Here is a 20,815-nt window from a genome sequence, read left to right as displayed (position 1 = left end):
TATACTTAAATTATATCAATACGTACAGACAGACTTAAACAAAAGATCCTATTACATGTAATTGTATCCCTCACAAAATCTTGCTAAATGGATTTTCACTTCTGCAGAAAAAATGACATGTACATGAGAACATGTTTTACATTCTTATGCGGCCTCCTGACGCTTGTTGATATCTTCCTGATGCATGCTGGGATTTGACATACTGCTTTGATGTCTTACCAGCAGGCTATAGAGTCCGGGCTGGGGCAAACCAGCAGACAGCTGTGCTCCCTGCAGCTGGGTCTCACTGTGTCCCACATAGAGCACTCTGATTGGGCAGACTACGTCCTCCAGCCACCCTCCTTCGCCGTCCTCCACCAACACCTTCGGATCCAGCACCGGGTCGGGCAGAGGGTCGGCGGCAGGGTCGGCCTGGCTCTCTGTTGTCTGTCTGGTGTCGTTGATCCAGAACCACTCTGACTGGTTGAGGGCTAAAACAGGCTGTCGCCAGGGTGAGTTGGGTGAGGACTGGCAGCGCAGCAGGGACGCGGGGCCAGCATCGTGCTGCAGGGCGATGATATCACCACGGGAAACCAGTAGGTCTTCTAGTTGCTCTTGGACCTGAGAGAATTAGGAATCAGATGAGTGTAAATCAAAGGCCTTTACAGATGAAAGCCTGGTAGATGAAAGTAAGATTCACCATCACCAACTTTGTTACCAAACTGAATCTGCTATTTTTGTTGCAGTTAAATGGCAGGCTGTGCACGACAGATGCAACCCTTGAATATTCATCCAACCTGGCTGTAAACACCCTCAAACTAAATGGGAGTCATCAAACATTTCTTCTGAAATTTCTCTATCTTTTTTGCCTCTTTTGCCTTTATTTGACAGTACAGTTAGGAGAGACAGGAAATGTCGAAGCACAGAGAGGGGGAATGACATGCAGTAAAGGGCCACCCGATGCAGGATTCGCACCGGGGCCAACTGCAGTAAGGACTGTACTGCCCTACAAAGGCAAAGTGCAGTATCAGCATTTTTTCAATTTTTTTTTTTTTACCAATCAAAAGTGTGGCATATTATCTTCAATCTGGTAAAATTTGATATTGGTACTGCTAAAATGTCCAGAGTTATTGAGCTTTTTATTTTGCTGTCCATCCAAAAAAGCACTGTGAAACCAAGGCAAAGTGCAGTATCTGCAAAAAGTACTGTACTCCCTACATTCTATACTTTACTCTATAATTCCATTGGAGTAAAACCAAGGCAAAGTGCCGTATCTGTAGCTACAGTAATACCAAGCCAAAGTGCAGTATCTGCCATAAAACGGTCAAAATTGGTCAGAAAGACAAACTAAAAAATGCATTTAATTCAGTCCACCTTTATCTAATCAATTATAGACTTGGTAGTTATTCATAATTTGATGCTTAAACCTGACAATGAAAAACACAAAAAGCTGTTTTTCTCAGTTTGACATTTGTACAGATACTGCACTTTGCCTATAGGGCAGTGTAGCCTCTGCATATGGGGCGCCTGCTCAACCCACTGCCCCACATGGCGCCCCGAAATGTCTGCGAAACTTTCAAATCAAAAACACTAAAATGGTTTAAATCAGTCTGGAGTCAAAAGTGAATCATCTCACCACTACGTGTGCAGCTGGTCCTGCTGGTAGAGTGACGACCACCTCATTCAGTAGGGTGTAACGGGGCAGAAGTGCCCCAGGAGGAAGGGTGCAGTTAGGACAGGAGGCTGGCTGACAGGGACTAGAGAGGGACAAGCACCGCTGCAGGAAGGGACACCACTGCTCCAATCGTGGACAAGATTGTGGATCGCTGGTATTGGTCTTGTTTGGGACACAAACAGCCACCGGAGCGCACAATGGACCGCCACAGCCTGAGACACAAGCAGTTTGTTTCAGTCATTTATTTTTCATTGAAGTTGGAACATAATATACTAAATAACAGAAAAGCACAGAACAGGTCAAATCTGAACTTTTCCTATTACTTGTACTTTCTGTTTCTCATTACACAGCACAATGAATATCATTACCCTAAATGTCATATAATAATTACTGGATCACTGTGTAGCAGCATTTTAATATTGAATCTGGTGGAAGTGGAGCTAATTCTATCTCCACCTGTTTAAGATGTAGATAACTATTACTATTTAATGTGTAGATAACTATTTTATAGACTCTGGGTACTTTAATCTAGGAAATTGTTTCATGTGTGGAGTGACAGTACAGCAGGTTATCCACACATACTGTATTATGATTATTCCAGCTATGTTGTCAAGTTCAATCAAATCAATGATACTAAAAGTACAAAAACACTAGACAAACAAATATGAATCAGAAGCTGAGCGCGAAGAGTGCCACTTTACATCTAACAAGCATAATGATGCAAAACCTCAAAGAATCACAGGATCAACAAGATAAATCAAACAAGTAAGTCTCAAAAAACAAAACGCCCAAAATCGGGCACTGGTGTAGGCTAATGAATATGAAAGATTAGTGTGTTTGTAGATGGAAGATAATTAGTTTGCTGGGCCGACATTCATCTGAGAGTGGAGTAGGGCAAACTTTCTTTCTGTGTAATTAATAATCCAGGTGCCTTTTCTAATTATCCTCCTTGTCTCCTGCTGCTGCGTTCACAAAGTTAAACAGAAAACATGCTCCTAGATCTTTAACAAGCTGCTCTCCTCTCTGTGGATTGCTCTTTCTCACGTCTTTCATGTGCATCCGTTATCTGCTGCTCCGCCTGTTGCACATCTTTGCTGCTATGTCTCAGTGGAGATGCACACAAAAAAAAAAACACAGAAAGCATCTCAATCTATTGTGCCTTGTGCCAGGGAAGTGTTGCAGAAATGTGTTGCGTATTTTGGACGAGGACAGGAAGGAGCTCAGGAGGGAGGTGACCTTGATTGATCTGGTTTCCCTCTTCCTGTTTTGCCCCACTTACCATTCAGACTCTTCTTTCGTATTCACCTTGCTAACAACAACACTGCAAAAACATCTAAATCTTACCAAGAATATTTGTATTATTTCTAGGCAAAATGTCTCATTTACAGCCTAAACAAATCTCATTCTACCTAAAATAAGACTCATCACATAAAAAGTAGCTTGTTTTTAAACACGTTTTACTTCTTTCAAGCAGATTTTCACTTGAAATAAGAAAGAAAAACTTGCTCCACTGTCAGATTTTTCTACTTATTACAAGCACAAAAAAAACTTGCTTTCACTGGCAGATTTTCGTACTTATTTCAAGGGAAAATTTGTTTGCAACAAGAGAAAATTATCTAAAAACAAGTAAATTTTTAGGTGATGAGTCTTATTTTAAGTGGAAAGAGGTTAGTTTTGACTAGAAATGAGACATTTTGACAAGAAATAAAACAAATATTCTTGGAAAGATTTTGAATTTTTGCAGTGAAGGTTGGTCATTGTGTGTGTGAATGTTTTTGTCCGACTGGAGGCGTGGGTGCAGGTGGCTTACTTTTTACACCTGCTGATACTAACCAGAAATGTGCAAAATGTTTTTAATGCCGACCGTTTGTGTAAGTGTGTGTGTGTGACTCACTGGGGAGCAGCAGGTGTCGTCGGTCGGGACAATCACAGTGAGGCCTGTAGGTCTGGAATCGGACGTGGACTTGTGAGCTGAATTCCTGAGTGACGAACTCAAGGGAGGACAGACGACCTGCTTGAACAAAGCTCAGAGACGGGAACAACAGTGTCTGAGTCGGGGGGAGAAAAAAAAGGGGAAATTGAGAAAAGAGACAAAAAAAACTTTGAGGAATGTTTGAGGAGGATGACAGCAAACAAGCCCAGGTTTCTTCTCACCTCTATTCCCCGGCTGGGGGGTTGTTGTGGAGCGGTGAGAGGGGCAGCTGGGGCACGGTGTAAAGGATTATGGGATGTAAACACAGCCAGTCCCACCATGTAGATCCCTGCATCTGGAACACGCACTGTAGTGGCAGAAAACAGAATTAACTCAAGGTGACAAAAGAGGGAGGAAAAGATTGAAGGATTTAAAAAGGGGGAGAGAGGAAAGAGGTAGCGGAGGCAATTTAGAAGAAATGATGGAGCGACTGCAGTCGACTCAGACAGAGAGAAGGAGAGAGAGAGAGAGAGAGAGAGAGAGAGAGAGAGAGAGAGAGAGAGGAAGAAGCGAGAGAACAAACCCTCTGAAGAAACAGGCCAAACAAAACTAAAGGAAGAACAGTTCACTAGAGCTAGAATGTATCTGCCCATTGCAGACTGACACAAACGCAGAGACAGAATCAAAGACAGACACGACCAAAGAACCGCAATTAGACCACCAGGCAGGCGCACACACACACACACACGCACAGACACACACACAGAGAAACTACAACCTGCCACATATCTACAATGGATTTCACACAGTGGCACTGAATTCCTGTTCAGCTTTGAAGGCAGTTTTTTTTCCAACTGCGCTGGCTTCTCTGACGTCTGTTGTGCAGATTTTTTTATAGGAATTCAGCCTCATCAAGGTCCTTCCTCTGGAGCAGACTGATGTCGTCAGTCCAGCTCAACTTTTCTGCTTGAGCTACATCAGCACCAAGTGAAGTGTTACATCAAATGTTCTAAGTTGAAATGCTCGAGTCTAGTCCGCGACGATAAGAAAGTCAGCAGAGTTTTTATTTACTGCCTCGGCACCGGCAGCATCCAGCGCTACTTATTCATACTTCCTGAGACTGTTCCCATGTTTTAACACATGTTTATCACTGACTCACAAACACTGTGTTTACCACATAACACCTAGATGTGGTAAACACTTATTTTATTCTTGGACAGTCAAAATGGCAACAGTTTTCATGCAGCGATTAAATGCGTGTGATTTGATCTTTTAGTACAACAGCGAACAGCACAACTATAAAAGACTGACAGTATAAAGATTTCTTATTATCTACAGCTTTTAGAATATGACACGGACATTTTAATAAATGTAGTGTCTTTATTCCCTGGCAAATTCTGTATATTTATACACATATTGAAATACTTACAATTTTGTGTGTGGCCTTTAGGGAACAAAACTATTTACTATTTACATTTACTATGTAAATACTGTATGTCCCTATCCATCAAGTATGAAGACGTGATCCACCACAGAGACAGAGAATTGTTTTTAGAATTATTAAAACATCCAAATGTTTGGCCATATTATTCAGATGTAATCATGCTGCTGGAAATGCTGCAGGATGGTCTCTGGTTGCCTCTTACAAAAGGAGCAATTTGTATCAATGCCAAGTGTGCTCCAATTATAAATGGTGCTTCAGGGAGCCAGTCTTGTGCTTGTGATTAGTTATGAAAGAGGCTGTTTGCTTTTTCTTTCTACGCTTGTTTGTGCCAGTTAATTTACATAGAACTGAAGAAGGCTGAAATCCACAGGTCTCTGTCCCAAACAACTAAGATGCAGAGAGAGAATGAAGGGGAAACTGCATTTGTATTGAATCAGTGCCTCGTTTTTTTTTCTCCATTTTCCTAAGTATGGACTTCTAGGTGTCTGAAATGCTTTGTTTCTTCCGTGTGCAAGTCTCTGTGTGAATGTAGGGAGCCTACCTTGAGGCCTGTACTGGCAGACGTAGGCATGCTTGGCGTTGCGAGGGGGCAGACCCTCCTCTCCCTCCTGCGCCTCGGAGCCGTTCACCCAGCTCAGCTTGCCTGAGGAGTTGACATCACTCAGGCCGAGCCACACACCTCGCTCCCTGCAGCAGGAAATGGGAAGGCAACTCATAAATTAACACGGCAGCTGCTTGACATTTAGCTGCGGTGCTGCCGACAGCTGGGAAATTGGCTCTTTAACTTGTAATGTACACAGATACAAACATACACAAACAATAATATAATAACTGTTGTACTGTCGGACAAGCAACAACAAACCTTATACAAAACCTTGGTAACACTTTAGATTAGGGAACACATATTCACCATTAACTAGGTGCTTATTAATATGCATATAAGTAGCTTACCAGCTCCTTATTAGTAATTATTAAACACGTATTAACACCTTATTCTACCTCTATTACACCATGAATTAAGATTTTTCCTGATATTAACTCCTAATTATGGCTTATTCATTGTAAATTAATGCATTAATGCTGCTAATTCTGAGTGATAAAGGAAGAATTACTGTTCCTGCACTACTGCCCCTGTACAAGACCCAATAACCCACTGGTTATTCACATCATTATTCAGAAACAACAATGCATTCATTTACAGTACAATGAAAAAGCGATAATAATAATAGGAGTTAGTATCAGGAAAAATCTTAATTCATGTTGTAATAGAGGTAGAATAAGGCTATGTAGAATAAGGTGTTAATACGTGTTTAATAATTACTAATAAGGAGCTAGTAAGCTACTTATATACATATTAATAAGCACCTAGTGGTGAATATGTGTTCCCTAATCTTAAGTGTTACCAAAACGTTACACAACAGGTCTTCAATCATCTGAACTGGGTCCCGATAAGTGACACTGAAGTTAAGGGAATGTGCCAGATTGCCTTCAACAATCAATGATTGCAGGAAAAGAGAGAGCTTAAAAAATCGTTTCTGATTGAACCCCAATGGGATGTCACCGAGGCGATGTCAGATATTTAGCATTTCCCTGTGATTACGATAGATTGGATTCTCACACCATGAGTCCATTAATGGACAGCCCACCCCCGCCATCCCCCCGGTCCCCCCCGATCCCCTTCTCATGATTCCACTTTTCTTTCTGTCACAATCTATTAACTGAGAATAAAAATGGCCTTCCCTCCGAAAGAAGGTCACTGTGTGTTCACAACAGTGTCCAAACACACGGAAGATGAATAGAAAACTTTGCCTGAATTAAACCTATTACTGTCTTGTTTTCTCTCCTCCTTTTATTTCTAGGTTGTTTTCTACTCTAGCAGACTACTCACATCTGTGGAGAGTGGACAGAGGTTAAAACATACAGCAGAGAAGGAAAAAGAAAAGAAAGCAAAAAAAAAAATACAAAAATACAAAAACAAAAATACAATGACTAATGAAAAAAAGACAGATGGTTATATAAGCGAGGGGGTGGAGAAACACATGAGCTGAGAAGGAGAGAGCTGATCAGCTCCGTCTGCAGCAGGTTTTTTCTCCTCTCATCCACTTGGAGGGCAGGGTCTACTCTCTACCCATTAACACACACACGCCATGAACTGCCGACTCCTCCTCCCAGGGTGTTAAAGTTACAATGCAGCTGTGCTTTTACAGATGTGTTTTTTTGCAACCTTCTCTGACCTAAACACCAAACACTGGCGGTCTTCGGACCAGCGCAAGGTCAAGGAGATTTTTTTGTCATAACAAAGCCAAAGCCGGTGTGACGTCCACACATCATATACTGTAGATGTCTATTACGTCGTACACCTACGAGGCATCGGAGGGTTGCGGAAAGACAGTTTAGTATTCTGCGGTGTTTTACGGCTGAGCCTGACGTCACAATCTGTACGCGTTCTGAATATACACCATACTACAGGATTACATTATTACACAGCTACACAACAAATGAAAAATATTAGTTAAAAATGAATAGATGACAAACGCACTCTGAGGATAAAAAGTATGAAATTTCAAGGGATGAATTTCAGAAACGGTGAATAATAAATAATGAATAAGAGTGCTGTCCTTGGAACAACACATGCACACACACATATACACAAAGAGGCACATTCAACATTCAAATAAGCCTGATGACTCACACAGACGTGAGGGAGAGAAACACACTAACACACACACACACACACACACCCCTATCCAAACCATGCATCTCGTGATTGTCAGTGATTGAAAGTTCAACATCTGTTTTGAGTATCTGTCTGTTTCAGTGACTCTTTGGCTGTCGCTTCTGCAAACAGACCGCAACATGGTGAGAACTTTTAACTTTGTAATGCAAACGGAGATGATGGATTGTGTCACAGAGCAGACAGGTTATCTGTTCTGCACCTGCCAACCTCTGCAGGGCCTGCTCTCTTCTACTGATCTCTCCGTCTCTCTCTCTATATATATATATACGTATACATATTATAGCTCTGGCAAAAAATAAGAGACCACTTTCACTTTTCTTTTCTTTTTTAAATACCAACACAAACACAAGTCATTCTACTTAATGAGACACTGATGGGGTCATCACCTGAACCACATCTGGTTTTATAGGAAGATTATAAAAACCACTGCTGGGATTAAACAGTGACATTATCCCACAAAAACTGGTTTATAAACTCTTCCTGAGTTAAAATATTCTTGCTGTGTTGTTTAGGAATAAATATGAACATGTTTTATTTGCAGTATTATTATTCAAGGTCTGAAAAGACTTGATATTTTTTGTAATTTAGACTAGTTTAGTCATTTTCAGCCAATAAAAGCTCTAACTGACAATATTTTTATTTTTATTTTGGGAGAAATGTTGTCGGTAGTTGATAGAATAAAACAACATTTTTTTAAATTTAATATTACTCAAACACATACCTATAAATAGTAAAACCAGAGAAACTGATCATTTTGGGAGTGGTCTCTTCATTTTTTCCAGAGCTGTATATAAATATAGCCTATGTGTGTGTGTGTGTGTGTGTATATATACACATCTATTTATGTGTTGAGTAAACAGTAATAGTAATACTTAGTACTGAAATAAAATGTTTACTGAAATAGTGTTTCTTTTTTAATTTTGAGGCGATTATTTTGAGAATATACATGCACAGGCAGCATTATGGCAAAAATAAATAACATGGAAAGATGCTGAGGTCGCCACTTCTGCACTCCATACAGACATCAAACACTCACTGTGTGCCTTTGTGTGCCAGCAGGTTACGCAGTGCATCACTCCTGACTTTTATCAGATCCCCACCGCGGTCAGAGCACTGCTTTCGAGCGTCGGCCCAGCTCAGCTCCGCTGGAACAATCTGGAAACAGTGTGAGGACTCAGCGTCCCCGTCTTTTGGACAGTGAGGCGAGGCTGGCGGACAAGAGACATGAGTCACATGATTTCCCAGATCTTTTGAAGAAACACTTGCAACATCATGGAATGATTAAAATTAACATGTTATTGCTAAAAAAAAAAAGACGACATTCAAACAACCTTGTGAAAAAAATGCTTTCAAATCAGAATACAACCATGTTTGATAAAGTCTGTTAAGGTTAAGTAAACTGTACGGCACAGTCTGATGACACATCAATGTGTTCACATGGCCAGTATGTTGAAACTAATTGTATCTATACAGTGCTCTCTTTTCAAAAGGTGAAGTCACATTTAGGTAGTTGCTGAAAGTTAACAAACTGTGAGAAAGGAAAAAAGCACAAAGCACAGAGTGAGAGCTTCAGCATTGGCTGTTGGTGACTTAAGAGTTCACAATCAAGCACAATTGACCCTTCGCGTAAGCCCCGCCCCCTTGGTTACTGTTGCTACGGCGGGCAAGCTTTCACTCCCAGCCATGCTCCTGGCAGTATTTGTTATCGATTTCAAAGGAAATATCAGCACATTTCTGGATAAACTGTTCTGAGATAATAGAGAGAAGAAGTCACAAAGATCATTCATAGTTTTCAGTGACGTGACTCGCGCAGGAGGATAAAACATCTGTTCAACGACACGACTGGACAATGTACAGAGCAGCAGTAAGGACCGGTAATTTTACCGTCTATCAACCCACCAAGACTTAGGTCATCTCACTGGTCATGAAACGTTGTCAAACTGCAAGTTTTGGGGCGATTGTGAACCACATACAGCTTTCGCTGCTGTTTTGTTTTCTCCCACCGCTGTATCAGTCAGTGAAAGCATCCCTGCCTGGAGGATCCCTCGCCTAAAAGCCCAGGTAAAAGCCCTAAAAGTACAGCTGTCATTTCGGAGGTGAACGTATGGTTATCCCCATATTTACACTTGCTCAAGTCGAAAAAAAAGTCTGCTCGTATCTGAACATCTCTATATTGCTGCTGCCGCCGCCGCCGCCACCGCCGTAGTAGCAGCAGCAACAACAACATCCTTCTCTACAAACAAATGTTTTTCATCCTAGTCTCAAAATGTGTCCACAATAGCAAACGTAATGACTCACTGCGGAAAGCTTGCCAGGCCTATAGTTACGGTTGCTAACGTAGGATTGGACAATAGCCGTTTGTGGGAGGAGTTGGCGAAGGGTCAATTTCATTGCATTGGCGTAATTTACCTTTGGCAACTTGGACACCGTCCTTGGTGATCTTCCAGTCGACATCCACACCAACAGAGCCCCAGCTGACGAGTGTGAACTCTAGGCTCTTATTGGCCACAGCCAGAGGTGGACAACGCAACTCCAGTTTCGGAGGAACTGTTACGATCACTTCTCCGCGCGCAGAGGCCTGAAGATACATAATTATAAATGTAAATGTAATCCCCTGGACATATCACAGAATACTTTGAACATTCAGAGAATTATGTTCTGTTAATGGTTCCTGTTTTTTCTCTCTCTCACCTCCTTGTGTCCAGCCCAGGCCATCACACTGACTGGATAATGACCTGGAAGTCCATATTTATGAGTTACCGTGGTCACCTCGGTTCCTGTGGTGTTGACCCGAGATGACAGGTCACCAAAGTCCCAGGACAGTGTCACAGGTGTGACAGAGGAGGTGACAGCCAGACTGATGTGGTCATGAACACTTTGCAGCGGGAGACGCTTCAGGGAGATGGAGAAGTCCACTGCAAACACATCATGAGCCAGAGTCCACCCACATTTCTGTGAATCAAACAAAACCATGTGAAGTAGAAGAAGAAGTGCTTTTTGTGCTAATAGCACAAATATTTAAAAATAACATATCATTTTTACTGTTAAGATGTTTTTGGTTTCACTATTATTTTTGTGGTTTTAAATAGAAATGTGGTTTTAATGAAAGTTATGAACTGCTCCAACTCAAAAATAAACAAATCCTGATTTTCAGTTGGCACTATGAATAACTTGAGTTTGCTGAGTCTGCATGCAAAGGCATTGAATCCATAGGCGGAAGTTGTAGTGGGTTGTAGGAAGGTGTAGAGGATATCCTGAATGACGTGTTTACACAAGAAGAAACAAATGGAGAAGGAAGCAATACATGTGTGTGTGCGTGTGTGTGTGTGTGTGTGTGTGGGGGGGGGGTCCTGCTCTCTACAATACAAACATACATTACAATCACTATTATCTGACTCCACTCTGTGCTTGTGATACATACCTTCATAACTTGGGGGTTTGTACATGCAGCAGAGCACTGAGATTCACTGATGAAGTTGGGCTCAGAGTTTGTGCTGCAGAGACACTCTTGTCGTGCCCCCAAGCCCCCATAGCGTTGTGATTTAGCAAAACACACACTGTTACATTGTTCCCGTGTGAAATTCCCAGGTGTGGAGGAGGAAAAGATGACAAGTTCATTCCGACCCACTGCTCCACTACTGCTGTCCTCAAGACACCCTGCGTAGTTAAGACCTGAAAACCAGAAAGAGAGGGTAAGATAACCTTATTCTGTTTTATAATTTTAACCAGAATTAGACATCTCTGTCTAATAAAGCAGCAACAGAGATGAAAAGAGGTCAAATGATGATTTATTTTTCTAATGTCTGAATTTCACAATGATTGCATAATACAGTAACTTTATATTTGTCCTTTGATCTGCGTTTTAAACCCAAAAGCTACTATTAAATCTTAAGCCTGCTTGCTTATCATCAAACATGCAATCGATTTAAGTCTTTCTCTCCATGAGTTCAGCCTCCTAGGCATCACAGTAAATACTGGCCCAAAAACAGCTTATTAGGACTAACAGCTGCAAAAGAGACTTCAGTTAACGCAACAAAGTCTTCCATGGTGCATATTTATTTTGACTCAGACAGTTTAGATGCATTAGTGTGTATTTTTTTCATACCACAGGTGAGCAGGCTGACATTGAGCAGGGGCTGGTGGCGGAGCTCTGGAGGCTGGTGACAGAGCATGGCGTCCGGACGGCGAACTCGCACTCCTTTCTCCTGGAGCCAGCTGACCAAGCGGAACAGCTTACAGTCACACTCAAAGGGGTTACTGCTCAGGTCGCTGGAGGAGAGGAGGGACTGGATGAGTACTGGTGAAGATATGACACCACTCACAGAGACACGTGGCGCTACTGATACCACTGCTACTGGTGCTATTATAATACAGTACAGTAATAATGTGCCACTGTGGCTGTGATAAACCATTAAAGCTGTCGTTATTTTATGCACTATGTTGGTAAAAGGCACTTGAAACAGCTCAATGGGCCACTTAAGCAAATGAGTGGTACTTGTTTGAATTGTTAGCCAGAACAGAAATGGCAGTCTAAAGGTGCTTCATGAGATCATTTGCCATTATGTGACATTACAAAAGGCAGTGAGACAAAGTCAATTTTGTGGCATGGAAACAAGTGGAACTTTTTGACCCTTTGTTACAAATTAATGTTAGTAAAATCAAAGTAATTAATAAGCTTCTATTGCAGCAAAACAACACGAAATGTGGATAATTAAAGGGACAACGAGGAGTTTCTATTTGGTTATAAAAAAGTCTCACGTTAATGTGGATGAATCTCCGCTACCCACACTTGTGAATGGGCCCATTTTCGATAAATATATCATTTTGTCTTTATCGTTATTTTGTTATTATTAGTGGTGGCGGAAATGCTGGTCGAGCCGTCCAGCGTTTCTTTACTTTGGGTTTCGTGGCGAGTCATGAGAATAACGCTGCCGAATCGCCGTTTATGGTCGGGACTACGACGGTATGTGATCGTCTTCCAACCTCTGACTTTAATTATTGATAAATGAAAACATGAGTCCGTCTTGCGCCGGTCAAAGAATTTCACGGTGCGCGCGGAGGCTCATAAATGTAGTGTGAAAACGCTTCGCTTTTCCCAAACTCCTCGTTGTCCCTTTAAACAAAATAAATCTACAAATCTGAACTGAAATAATACTTCAGCATCCTATGCACTTGTTTGCTGACCTACAGTAACGGTGGTACGGTTAGGGTTAGGGTTAGTGAGAAAAGTAATAGGCTATCTGTAAGCTAACAGTTAGCATAACAGCTAACCCTGGCCAACATTTTTTAATTAAACCCTCCATAAAAAACCTTGAAAATTTTGTATCGTTAGCTAAGACACTAAACCACTCACAGATTTTCTTTACCATTAGAAAAGCATGGCAACAGTGGACATCTGGATGCAGTGTCTGAGCCCGGCTGTACTTATTTTAAGTAGCATTGCAGCTAAGTGTAAATTAATTGTTAATTAAAGCGTTATGTCTGTACTGATTATGTCTGGGGTATTTATACCAGGCATCTTTAGCAGTGCTTGACACGACAGTCATTGGTACGAACAGTAGCCTACTGGCACACTGAAACTGATAGCATTTAATGTTATTTGTTAAACCTGTGCTTTCCATACAAGATGTCATCCATAGTATTCCTTTAAATGATGTAAGAGAAAGAAAGAGTCGGAAATCATTGGAAAAGAAGAAGGTGCGATGGGAATGACAGATGAAAAGCAAAAAAAAAGAAAGAAAAAGAAATACTGAAGGAACATGGGGGTAATATGTGAAGCAAGAGATGGATGTGGCAAAGAAAGACAGAACAGGGAGGAATAAGATTACATAACATGTTTCTTCTGTCTATTTCCTTTATGTTCTGTTCCTGTCCATTTAGCTGCACTCAGTTACAAGTGGACAAGGACAAACCTTTTCTCATCCAAAGACTGGAAGAGGATAATTACTACTCACTACCTCCCATTCCAGTCTGAAATAACGCTTCATTCATCTCGTGTGTAGGCGAGGTAACTGGAAAAATGCTGCATGTGTGATCAGATATATAATTTACCCATATGTTGCGTGTTTGGATGATATGGTTCAATTTTATGAGATCGAGACCATTTCATATCTCTTCATCTCTTGGGGAGAGGAAAGACAAAGAGAAACAGAGAAAGGTGACTACTTACATTTGAGTTAAATTGCATAGGTTGTCACATAGTCTCTCCTCGATGGTGGTGATTTGGTTTTTGCTCAAATCGCTGATGGAAACAAAACAAAAAGACAACTCACTTTTTTCATTGCACTTATTTGTGACATTTACAGTCATACATAGCCTATTATATTTTGGCAAGATTGATGCAGTGTGAATTCTTAGTCATGGACATAAAAAAGGCAATAACAGAGTCATTATGTGAATGTAAAACTGTTTCTTCTACATTGTTATCCAATAGATGGATAAATAGAAGCAGTCAAGCAAAATATGACAGAAAATGTCATCCTCCCATCCTGTTTACTTATTATGCATTTTATGACACCGTGTAATGCTAAAATCAAAAAATAATTATTTTCTTCCCTCATCTTTCCTCTTAATGTCTGATAATAACAAAGGGAGTCAGGACTTCTTTAGACATTTAGCAGCAATTTCAGGCTCAAGTCTTCTTGTATGTAATGCAACAAGCTTTGTACACATGGACTTGTCAACTTGGACAGTCAGTTTGTTTCACAGAGGTGACCCTGAGCTGGTCCTGTGTTGTCTTGGCTCAGTGTCACGGTCCTGGAGGAAGGTGAGTCATCAGGTCCTGAGAGCTCTGGGCCAGTCCACCCCTCCCTGCCACAAAAACAACACCACCATGATGTGACGCTGCCACCAGCCTTCCTCACTGCTGGGACGGTATGATGAAGGTGAAGGTGAAGAAATCTTCTTTCCTACAGTCCGAGTCTTTCAGTTAAAACTCCAAACAGGCTTCAATCTGCCTTTCGCTGTGACAACGAAGCATCTCATCTTTCTGGCCGCTCTCCCATAAAGCCAGGACTGGAGTGTGGCAGGGATGGATGGATTTGGCTGGGCAGACAAGCTTTGAGGAGTCCTCCTTTTTCACACTTCTTCCAGTTAAGAATTATGGACCACTGTGCTCTGGGGGACCCTCAGTGCAGCAGAAGTGTTTTTGTAGTCTTCCCTAGGCACATGTCTAAACACAACCCAGTCTCCCTGCTCTGCAGGCAGCTCCTTCCTCCTCATGGCTTGTTTCTTGCTCTGATATACATTGCCAGCTGCGAGATCTTATGTCATCCTGTCTCTCTAAATCACGTCTGATCAGCCGACTTTACCACAGGTGGACGACTCCAACCAATAATCTCATATAGAGGGACAAGCACCTGAGCTAAATTTGGAATCATAGCACAGTGCCTGTTTTAGTTTTCCCTTTTAAAAATGTCCAAAAATAGATGTCGATTGATGAGACTTATTGAACACTTTTTGAATGCACTTCACAACACAGCATATCTGAACAATTAAATAAAAACATCATCTATAATATAGTAACAGACAACATTTCACTCAGTTGATGTTTCTACCCTCCTTCTCTCCTAGCTTTGTTTCCATTCTTCACTCTCTTGTCCTTTACTCTTCGCTTCCTCCTCCTTCTTTCCTTCTCCACCCATAATCCTCCTCCTCCTCCTCCCTCTCTCCTCCATCCAGTAGGCTACATAATGGGGCCGTTGTGTGGTGGTTTTGGAAGGAACTGATGGAAACCACCAGAGTCCTCTCTCATCACACACACACACGCACACACACACGCGCACACACACACACGCACACACAGGCACACACAGGCACACAAACATGTGCTTAAACACCCATTGGGTGGAAGAAATAAGGTAATGGATGGAGGAAGGGGGAGATAGACAGATGGAGAGAGGGATAGACGGAGGTAGTGGGAGCCTGGAGCAGTAAGCTGTAATTGAACTTAATCGTGCCGTGATTGGTGTGTGTGCAAACATGTGTGGGTGTGTGTGTGCGTGCATGTGTGTTTTTGGTGAATGCTCTCTGGTCCAGTTCGTTTCCTCTTGGGATTTCTGCCTACTTAGAACCAGACTAAACCCAGTCCCTCTCTCTCTATTCTGCTATTGCTTTCTTTTTCATTCGCCACCATTCTGCATTACTTTTCTCCTGCCTCCACTCGCAACCTTGAATTAGCCAGGTCCTCATCTATCTTCCTTTGTACTTACAGGACGGACAGTGGTCTACAGCAGAACACCCCTCTGGGGAGAACGTTGATCCTGTTCCCTTGAAGATACCTATACAAAGATGCATACATGGAATTAGATGGATCGACAGAGGACGGACAGATAGACAGACAGATAGATAGACAGATAGATAGATAGATAGATAGATAGATAGATAGATAGATAGATAGATAGATAGATAGATAGATAGATAGATAGATAGATAGATAGATAGATAGATAGATAGATAGATAGATAGATAGATAGATAGATAGATAGATAGATAGATAGATAGATAGATAGATGGATTTGGTTTGTACTCACAGCTCTCGGAGACCCGTGAGCCGATCCAACAGGCTGGTGTCAAGGGAGGAGATGTGGTTCTTGGACAGATCTCTGCAAACACACACCAACATATTGACATTTAAAATGACTTCTACGTCAAGGTGATTGCAAACACAACACATGTATTGACTTACATGCATAGTATACCAGAAGAGCATTTTACAATACAATATGATTAGGTAAGTGCTGGGAAATGAAATGTAATAACAGCAAAGCAAAGAGAAAGTATAAAAGTTTGACTCATATGAAAAGAGGAGGAGATAAATAAAACCAGACACTCTAAATATGTAAGTGGATGTGCCAAACAACACAATACTAGAGAAGAAACAATGGAGCGTTTTCTGGTTATTAATGCCTTTGCAATGATACATGACAACACAGCTATTGATGGCTAAAGATGTCATGACTATTTTAAGTTTTTAAAAGGAACAGAAATAGTATATAACCTTTAACTTTCAGTTCATTCAACATTCATTCAATGTTTTTTCCTGCACAAGGTAATTCACAGAATTGCCTTTTATTATGGCAACGAGCTGACATCAACTGTGTCGAGCAAGAAGGGATGACATTCAAACTGGGGACAGAACGATTGCATTGACCCTAAACCCACCAAGACACGCCAAGAAATGTGTAATTTTTTTATTAGAATTAAAATAATGAAAAACAGCACTTTTCGTAATATATTTCAATAAAACTGCGATGCTCACAGGAGACATGAGAAGAACCAGCTAAAACGGATGCAGCAGAAGCCAAAATATTCTGACTTTTAGTCCCTAAAGTGGGTTAAACTCCAAAACCACTAGATCCTGCAATTCCCGCAATGCAACCGACATAACTCTGTCCACTCATGTGCCACCAGTTTGTAATTCATGACATTTAAAGCTGATGATGTCATTTTCTCAAACTTAAAGGAGAAAATAGTTTGGTGTATGAAATGACACCACACAGCTTTAGACCTATGAGAATCAGGACATTTGAGCTGGCTAATAATGCAATAGTTTCATTTAGCAGTTTTACTGAAGTACTGAGATTAGTTTTTTAATCAAACCATGTGAAATAAACCCTCGTCTGAAGGGCTGTGGTATAATGGCAGTAGAGAATGGCGAGGGAGGAAACTGAATCATCCACTTGTTTACTCATATTGCACTTCATCAAATCAGGTGTTTTTCTTCCCGCTGCTCTTTAAGCTGTCCTCTAAAACACAGTTAGTATAATCGCTCACATACACACCTTCACAAATTCATCATCGCAAGTGCAGAGAAGAAGAGACGAAAGAAGACTTTAAGCAAAAGTCTGAGGAACAATGATGCAGATGATGACACCTAATGGATGGGTAAGAGTTCATTCAAGATGTTTACTGCATGACGGCATAGGAATACCAGTTTTCACACTCTCTGTATCAATGTCTATTAGTGGACTTCTGATGTGCTGACCTTGAAATGTTTCCAGAAATAATCACCTTTAATTACAGTGTGGGAATTTTTGTAGCATAACTGAACTAAATCTTAAATGTTAAACATTTGAATCACACATCAGAAAGCAACCCTGATTTCAGACTGGTAAAAATATTTTTTTCTAACAACCCTTGAACCTTAAAGAAATCTTACCTTGCATGTATTGTGTAGAGCATTACATTTAAAAAGTCCATCTATTCATTGGTCATACCACTTGTTAAAGGACAATTCCAGGCGAATTCAACTCAGGGGTGTATGTTCCTATCATTTTAGGTCTAAAAGAAGGAATCTGAAGATTTTCAGTTTAATCGCTCCTGTTTTGCGGTAGTTGTGTCTGTCCCCACATCGCCACGGCAGCAATGAATGGGAGCGGATGCAAGTCCCGCTGCCTAGGCTGTTTCCATCCCTCAAAGCCGCAATTTTTTCCCACAGACAGCGTCAGATGGCTACTCAAACATGCAGCCAGAAGTTTATTTACTTCAAGCAAGTCAAGAGTTGATATTCCTGTGTTTGTGACACAAATGGGAGCTTCCGACTGCACGTGAACTTAAACTTCAAACGTCAACTAGGGGCTCACGCGAGACTTTGAATTAGATCTAGTTTTACAAACATGTCGGCTTGCTTGAAGTAGGCCTATTGTTGTTTACATGTGTCTGACTCACAGTCTCTTCTTGAGGTGAAGGGTTGTACAGATGCTGCTCACAGATGTATTTGTGGACATTTTGCAGATAGATTTAAAATTCTGCACAAATGGTACAGTATTGATGTTATGCATATATGTCAAATATGTAAAATGGTTGCTCCTTCCTTGCTGTGTGTCTCTAGCTAATCATTTCTTTTTGCCATTGTGAATATCAGAATATATTCCACACACAACTTCTGCTCCCTTCTCGTTGTCTTCCTTTATGTTACACCTCTATTTGGGAGCTCTAAATTAAAATGCCAGGATGCTTTTATTTGATCTAAACAGCAGCAGTGGCTGTTTTTCAGGAGTGCAATTTTTCTTGTTTGACCCTTTGAGACTCCCATGCCTAAAAGTTATTACTTCTAGAATGTACTACGCTTTTCTTCAGTTTTATCAACAATGATAACAATGATAGCAGCAACATTATCTGTACAAAAATCAACTTTTACTGGCACGATGGAAGAAAAAAAAACCCGGACCTTTTGGCCCTCGCCTTGGCACACTTCACATACTTTGGCCCTCACCGAAAACTAATTGGGGAACTGTATACACTGTGTTAACAGTATGAGGAGGATACAGAAATCAAACTAGAGTTAAGATGAAGTCAATGTGAAACCAAAACATAAAGTAAGGGAGTGAGAAGAGTGAATTGTTTGAACTGTGTAGATGAGTTGCCAAGACAAAGAGAGAGGGGAGAGGAGGAGGCGGGACAGAGCTGAGCCTTGTCAAGTGGCTTCAGTCTCCTCTGTGAGCCTTCACAGCAAAGCCTCGGCTGCACGTGAGAACCAAGAGACAAAAGGAGAAGAAAAAAACAAGGAGCCAGATGACAAGAAGCCAGGGGTTGTGAGAGGACAAAAAGCAAAATGAATGTGTGTGTGTGTGTTAGAGACAACAAGATAGTCCTGGCCAGAACTGCAATAATCAAATACTAAAAAAGTTACGTACAAGCATGATCTATATCTTGACCTACAGTGTTTTTTTCAGTAAAAAAGTGATTAATAATGTACAATAAACATCAGGGAAATGTATGTATGTGAGTTTTTAGAGTGTGGGAATACACTCGCATCTTTCTCTCTCTCTTTCTCTCTGTGTGTGTGTGTGTGTGTGTGTGTGTGTGTGTGTGTGTGTGTGTGTGTGTGTGTGTGTGTGTGTGTGTGTGTGTGTGTGTGTGTGTGTGTGTGTGTGTGAACAGAGCAGGACGCCCATTCCCAAAAGGAAACATCTGTACATTCCAGACAAGCTGTGTAAGAAAGATGGAGAGAGAGAGAGAGAGGGAGTAGAGAAAGAGAGAGAGAGAAAGAGAGAGACTCCTCCTCTGCTAAACTCATTAGCAGATGAAACAGGACAGCAGAAAGATGCTCCGCCCACAAGCTGATCATTCACACATTAGGCTCACACCTATTCTTATGTAATGCTCAATTCCAGGTGTGTGTGTATACTACTCCTCTATATGTGAACATTTTCTTTCCGACCAAATGCATAGACAAGAGAGAAAGAGTGTGTATGTGTGTTTAACATGACAATATAATGTGACCTTCACCATGTCTATTAGCAGCAGGCTCCTGTTCTCTCAGCTACCTCTGACCACACATGGTTTTACTTACTCACTCACACACCCTGCAGAGTGCGTGCACACACACACACACACACACACGCACGCACGCACGCACGCACGCACGCACGCACCCACACACACACACACATGCACACACACACACACACAAACGAAACACATATGGTTCTGTTTTACTGACGGTGTGGCCAATGATCTAACCACTCCTTATAAGGCCTGTCTGGTGCCACTCATTCTGAGCTGGAGGATGAGAACACACACACACACACACATGCGCACACACAGTCCTCATTGACTACTTCAGCAGAGGGAATGACAATAAATATGAATTGAGGAAAATATAAATTAAAAAAAATATTGCAGGAAAAAGACAGACAAAGAAAAGCACTAAAGAAGACTAACATCTGTTTAACTACCTCTGTCTCCAATATCAAAATGACCACAACAGCAACAACAACAACAAAAAGACTGTTTTTGGGTGATGAAAACTCTGGTGTAGGTCTGACTGTATCTGGACCGATTGGTATCTGCTGCATGGTGGTGGTGAGGTGGTCCAAGTCCCTGTAAGTGAAGGCCAGTGCTCCACTAACCCACTAAACACAGACTGCTCTGTGGTCGCTTTCATCCCCCTCAGCCACGCTGCCTGATTCCCTCCTTTCCCCACACACTTCTATCAGTTGCTTTCCTCTTTTTCTTTCTGTTTCTGCTCTGCTGCTTTGTTTATAGTGGGAGGCTGGGCAGACCTATTAGGAATCTGACGGGAAAAAGGGTAACGGAGCGAAAGTAAAGTTAAAGGGATATGCC

General features: G+C 41.4%; 1 protein-coding gene across 1 annotated transcript in view; it reads right to left on the bottom strand.

The window, feature by feature from the left end:
• Positions 1-20,815, bottom strand: part of pkd1a (polycystic kidney disease 1a) — a gene marked incomplete at both ends in the record, with an annotated part of 85,936 nt that overhangs the window by 48,012 nt on the left and 17,109 nt on the right. The window contains 13 exons of the mRNA XM_083975530.1: positions 220-600; positions 1,616-1,866; positions 3,549-3,702; positions 3,809-3,933; positions 5,552-5,697; positions 8,784-8,955; positions 10,157-10,325; positions 10,439-10,699; positions 11,169-11,419; positions 11,853-12,016; positions 13,917-13,988; positions 15,958-16,026; positions 16,279-16,350. Coding sequence (XP_083831656.1) covers positions 220-600; positions 1,616-1,866; positions 3,549-3,702; positions 3,809-3,933; positions 5,552-5,697; positions 8,784-8,955; positions 10,157-10,325; positions 10,439-10,699; positions 11,169-11,419; positions 11,853-12,016; positions 13,917-13,988; positions 15,958-16,026; positions 16,279-16,350 — 2,287 coding nt within the window. The remainder of the gene's footprint in view (positions 1-219; positions 601-1,615; positions 1,867-3,548; positions 3,703-3,808; positions 3,934-5,551; positions 5,698-8,783; positions 8,956-10,156; positions 10,326-10,438; positions 10,700-11,168; positions 11,420-11,852; positions 12,017-13,916; positions 13,989-15,957; positions 16,027-16,278; positions 16,351-20,815) is intronic.

Source organism: Trachurus trachurus (assembly GCF_905171665.1).
Source record: "Trachurus trachurus genome assembly, chromosome: 1".
Taxonomy (NCBI): domain Eukaryota; kingdom Metazoa; phylum Chordata; class Actinopteri; order Carangiformes; family Carangidae; genus Trachurus; species Trachurus trachurus.
The sequence above is the reverse complement of the archived record's forward strand: the minus strand, read 5'-3'. Positions and strand labels throughout refer to the sequence as shown.